Source organism: Opisthorchis viverrini (genome assembly GCF_000715545.1).
Source record: "Opisthorchis viverrini unplaced genomic scaffold opera_v5_508, whole genome shotgun sequence".
In the NCBI taxonomy this organism is placed as follows: domain Eukaryota; kingdom Metazoa; phylum Platyhelminthes; class Trematoda; order Opisthorchiida; family Opisthorchiidae; genus Opisthorchis; species Opisthorchis viverrini.
The window spans coordinates 1-5,738 of NW_008752172.1; the positions used below are offsets into that span (position 1 = coordinate 1).

The 5,738-nt window shown below is 41.5% G+C and overlaps 1 protein-coding gene across 1 annotated transcript in view; it reads right to left on the bottom strand.

Annotated features, from left to right (window-relative positions):
- Nucleotides 1-4,020: 4,020 nt before the first annotated feature.
- Nucleotides 4,021-5,738, bottom strand: part of T265_15450 (hypothetical protein) — a gene marked incomplete at both ends in the record, with an annotated part of 13,530 nt that continues 11,812 nt past the window's right edge. The window contains one exon of the mRNA XM_009178174.1: nt 4,021-4,189. Within this exon, the coding sequence (XP_009176438.1) occupies nt 4,021-4,189 (169 nt within the window). The remainder of the gene's footprint in view (nt 4,190-5,738) is intronic.

Genomic DNA, 5,738 nt, shown 5'->3' on the forward strand with positions numbered 1-5,738 from the left:
GAGACTTGTTCCATGTGTATCGGTCCCATGCGGAAAAACAAGAAATACAACCTGTCCCTGGTTGGAAGATGGCTGAGGTTTGCATCTTTCAAATTCCACTAAAATGCATCACACGAATTTTCAAAACTGGTCTTGCTTCAGAGGTAATTGATTTCCCCAAGTTACTGAGAAAAACTTAGTAGTAAGTTTCGTGGTGTGGATAAGGCCCATAATCAAACGAATCCAAGACAGACTGGCTGTTTGGCGGTTAAGTACTGAAGTGTTACAGGCCACTGAAATCCCGTGACCTAGGTTCAACTCCGAGACAACCAGGGTATTTTTCATTCAGTGGTAAACATTCATATAAGCCAACTGCCTGTTAGCTTCAAGCCCACAATCAGCTAGGGCGATGAACCTGAATTGCTTTCAAAGCGAAGAGGAAAAAACTCAACCCCCAACTCGTGAGCACACTGAGAAAAATCGATGAAAAAATCATGGTATTAATTTATTCAGGCAGTATCCCCGAAATTTATTTTACGTATTGCAAGCTATGAAGATTTTCCAAAAGTATCTCCTGAAAATTATAAGTTATGTTTGCATTGACCTGCATTGTTCAAGTAAGTAGGTAAATAAGCAAGTGAGTAAGAAAGCAAGTAAGTGAGTGGGTAAGTACGTGAGTAAGTAAGTAAGTAAGTGAGTAACTAAGTAAGTAAATAAGTGAGTAAGTAAGTGAGTAAGTAAGTAAGTGAGTAAGTGAGTACAAATTGCAGCGACATCATGTAGGTTTCGAAAACAATAATAATTCAGAATATATCATCACAAGAATGCGGGAAAAAATCCCAGACCAAAAGATGCTATAGGACACCTACTGAGTAAATTGGCGTCGCAATACATGTACATTTCCGGCCGATTCGCCGAATAGCAAGTTTCAGACACTGATAAGTTGAATGGAGAATACGAAACGGTTTCATCCCTTTGTCTGGTGCACGTTAATTTTGCCCAAGTTCTACTGAGGTTGCAAAAATATTCACTAGGGGCGTTGTACTAATTTTACTGCTTATGTCGTTGGCTAAACCATGAGGGGAGATCCAAAAACAGCCTGTCTTATTAATCCGGTAATTTACCTCAGTCGAGTGCCATTGGTTCACAAAATTCTGGATGTTCTACTTGAATCGGATTCATTTCTATCTACCACGAGTGGTTTCATCAGAGTCAGATGCCGCAGTGCCAGTTGGGCAGGCATCTAATGAGATCACGCGCATCACATCATTTTATACTTTATCACTTGGAGACTGATGTTCTTGTGCGTGCTTGCCGAAGGCATGCCCCCGCAGTCAGTTGGTCACCATTATTATTGTGGATCATTGTTGATAACCTGCCAGGCGTCCGATAAGATTATTGGCTTCACTTATCCTGGCAGATAATCTGTCCATTGGCTGTTGATCAGGTGGCTGTTGTTTTGTTCCCCGAGCTTCGCAATTAGCTTGCGGACGTTTAGTCACCAAACAAGTGTGAATCATCGCCGCGTATTGGTGATGCGTCCTTGTTAAGTGACGAAACATTACCAAGCTTGACAAGCAGATCAACTGCCACCTGACGAAAACAGCCAGCACCATCACTGGGTTTTGATGAGAGTACCAGTTTTCAGCAAACATGTGTGATCCTCAGTCCGTCACCAAATTTGTCAGACCAAGATTAATTTCAAGTGTGCATTTGAGTTAGTGCTCCCACTTCTATGATTGGGATCAGACATGTCACTCAATCCCATCGTGGTTATAGCCCAATTAAAAGCATGCGAAAACGCACAATATATGAAAAATGGGTATGCTGTTGGGGAAAATGTTGGTAGCTCAGGTAGCGTGGGTGATCGCTGGTTTCTTCGTTTAGCTGGGCAATTTGAGGGCAAATGCTTTATCACCAATGGAGGTGACATCATAAGTGCGTTATTAGGGGGCATGATTGGGCACAGCTACCTATCCATCTCTATCTCTATTACAACATATACTCTTAACCGGTTCTGTCTCTCCTGGTCTTCGAAGGTTTACATCCTCATATTATTATCCGCAAATTACGGCCCAGTGACTTGAAACACAAAATTCAATAGTACAGGTTTATTTTACTCCTTACAGGACCTGAATCAACCCAGCAAGTGGAATACTATATGGAGGGCTCCAGTGCCTTTGAAACTTTGTATGGAATAAATGTATAGAGTTGTATGTGGTGTGAAACACTGTTTGCTTTTCATTTGCTCTAGCTTCCATCACACGTAGTGGATGGAAGTAACAAATATGTGGCGTTTTTACATAGCTGTAGCGGATTTATCAGCTGGCATTCAGCGCCCAATAGTCGTTCAAACGGCCATGAGAGTGCGGCAGTGATCCAGACCATGTTAAGGTGAAAAACACGAAGTGTTTTCTCGCACTAGGTAAGTATGTCGCTTCTGATTTACCATCGTGCACAGAGGATCAATTTTTCATTAATCAAACAATGGAACTAATTGTACATTTGAAGTGAGAAAACAGAATCAATTAATCAATAAGGTTGTAGGCAGTAAGCATTTCAACTTGATTGCGTTAGAGATTTTTAATCCAGAGATCTTTTAGACTGAGGAAAAAGAAAACCATCTTTATTGACAACAGGACTGGAGAAAAACACTGGCGCTTCACTGCAATACAATAAACTTTATTAGTACATTGGAAAATGGGATAGGAAGTCGGACCTGAGGTTAGCTTATCACAAAAAACCGAGTTTTCTAAACCCCCAACAGTCTTGGCAGAAATGCACATAGATCGGCTGACATATCGGTCAGTGTCCCCAGCCAAGCACAGGGAAGGCAACCAGCACCAACGCCATCCAAGCGTTTTGTAGCATTATGCATTCCCCTATACTGTGTCGAATTCTGTCAACTGTGAATCAGGTACGGAAAACAGCGCCAGTCCCAGTAAACGGTAACTTTAGGTGCAATATACATGGTCCAACCATCTGGATACATTCTTTGAGTAAAGTACTTCAGTGTCTCATCACAAACCCCTCTGTTGACCACCTCATTGCAAATTCGTTGTTTCCATTCTACCCCAGCTATACTTCTGAGAAATAGTACGTCATAGATCTGAAGTTAATTTATCTTCTTCGTCCGAAGTGGCCAACTTTTACAGGCGTACAATAATAAAGCCCATTCTGTAGTTCATACTGGTTCTTAGTAGAGTTTTGACACAAGAAGTATGAGGAACTGGTTAGAGCAAGAAGAATTGTGTTTCAAGTTACTTAAGGAACGTGCGTAAAAAAATTCTAGCTGCTAAAAACACTGCTGTATTTGAGTGACATTTCATAATATGTATTTTATAGCGGGATACTTCAGATTCTTTGGATGGATGTGGGGATCCCAAACAAACTAACCGAGGATGTCAACTAACCACCCCTGTTAACGTTTGGTGACAGCTCTCATCACGAGTTCTGTTCATCCAGTACTCAAATTCTGCATATTAAGAAAAGATCACCAAGTAAACTCCAATGACCCAGACCCTTCGCCGACCCTCAGATTAAGGTAACCATAAAAACTTTGGCAGCTGTTCCCAAAATCAAACAGATAAGGTATATTCCTTAAGGCACTGAGAGAGCCACTAAACAGAACTAGAAGAATTTGGATTAAACTACGTGTGCGAAGTATGAGGGAGATTTGTAAGCCCTGTCAATTCAGAGTCAGTTCTGAAAGCACTTTGTATTGCAGGAAAGATGTCGGGTAGTCCGTCAAAACCTCCTCGACTCAGCATGAAACTCTTTAAATTACAAGAAAAGGGGCAATATATGTGAGAAATTTTCATTTAAGACACTACTCTGGACCATTATCAACAATGCGTTGCTTCCCCACCTGATCTTAACCATTCAATCTGAACTCTGACACGACTCCGGGTGACAGCCACGATCCTGTGTTGCGATGGGTGTTAAAACTAGTCGCTTCACTGAAAAGTGTCTAGAAGATTGGTGGCAAAATCCTTCTGCTAGAACCCAAATGGATAACATGTTGGATTTATAGCCACCTACGGGAATATGAATGTTGTAGCCTTTGAACAGAGATTCAGATGGAGTAAGCGTTTGTGTGATTTTTCGATGCTCTAAACAGAGCAACGTGACCAGTGGCGAACGGCCAGGATGTTTACCGCGATACTCAACGGTTTTGTCAGATGACCAGACACTTTTCAGGCAAATGGGCCTGAAAAATAATCAAATTGAATGAGAAACTCCAAACTCGCGGTATCGTGAATACCAGGTTTTCTTTGAAGATATATACCTAGTTAGCTGCACCTTCTGACCAAGCGCAAGTAGAGACTTCGTCTGGCAAGTGAAGCGAATCAGTTGAAATGAAACAGCGGTAATGTGCTTCTCCAGTTCACTTACAGGAGGAAATCTCCTCCAAAAACTTCCGTTATGCTAACAAGAACGGGTAATGTCGCATACGATTCCCGTTCTATCCATCTGAATGCTGTCTACCAGGTGTTAAACCGAGAAAATTAGACTAGAGGCGAGCAGAAGGAAAGTGCTCTGAAGTCACCAGTATGCCCAACTGGTGACCCGTAATTGTTTATTCACATAGGCACACCTAAACATCTTTGCCCCACAGTGGTGGCGCACACCATTCAGAAGGTGTATCTAACGCACCCACAGGTAGCTAGGTGGCACAGACAGGCTTACAACGAACTCAAGGCACATAAGTTTTATAAACACTAGGGAAGCTAAAACGGATTTTTCAGGGTTTATCTGGTTTATCCGTATTTATGAGCGCAAAAGGTTGATATGAATACGAAATGTTACAATAAGAAATGGTCTAGTGTTCTGTTGAACCTAACGCAAACGACTTCAAGCGACAAAACAGGTAGTATTCCGGAATGAAATCGCTGATACACTTCATACTTCAGGTATTCGAATAGTGTTTCCTGGAAATAAATTGAGTTTATTTTACCATTTAGCAATTTTTGGAAAAAAATCCCACCCGAATTCCTTTATATATAAGTCTAATTTAATACTGTTTAAATGGACCACGAAATATGATTCCCGCAACGTGGGATTTTCTCCATAAATGGTTGTCATCCCCTTTTTTGACGAAAGCCAAAAAGCTTATCCATGGTGGTGCTAGCAAGCTTTATTTTGACTTTCTTAGTTGTACAAAAAAGGCTCAGATTAGAGGTCCCACATGAATCCATTCCGCGTCAAATAGGGCAGTCCACTTTTTATGCTACTGTTGCAGTAGTTTGATTCAGTGTGTTCTTTATCGAGACTATGGCTGTGGAACTTATTTTATTGTGATGCAGTGATACTAGTTACAGCGTCACTTACTTCGAAGGGAACGGAACTGTGGGACCGACCGAATTTGTGGATATCCCTGATATGCTTTCCGTTGGCAGGCAAGTACATTGAGTCGCGTGCTGTACCACTTTTCTATAGGGCTGGAACAGAAGCAAGCTACCAACATTGGGTTCTTAACCCAATGGGTTAAGAACCTAATGTTAGAAAAACCTGGTTGTTATTAGCGTGTGAGACTGGTAACAGGATAACCACCCAGCATCCACGCCAATAGTCACCCTGCTTAGCTAATTTAAAGGTTGATAAATCTGGGTCTTGTTGAAGAAACAGAAAAGGAAGAAGACCAAAAGGAACTACAGAACGCCTGCATTTTTGCTCCTTTGAGCTCATCTTCCACAATGGAATCGCCTAGTTCCTGGTTGATTTGTACATAACTTGCGCCGATGATTTTATTAGCAGGC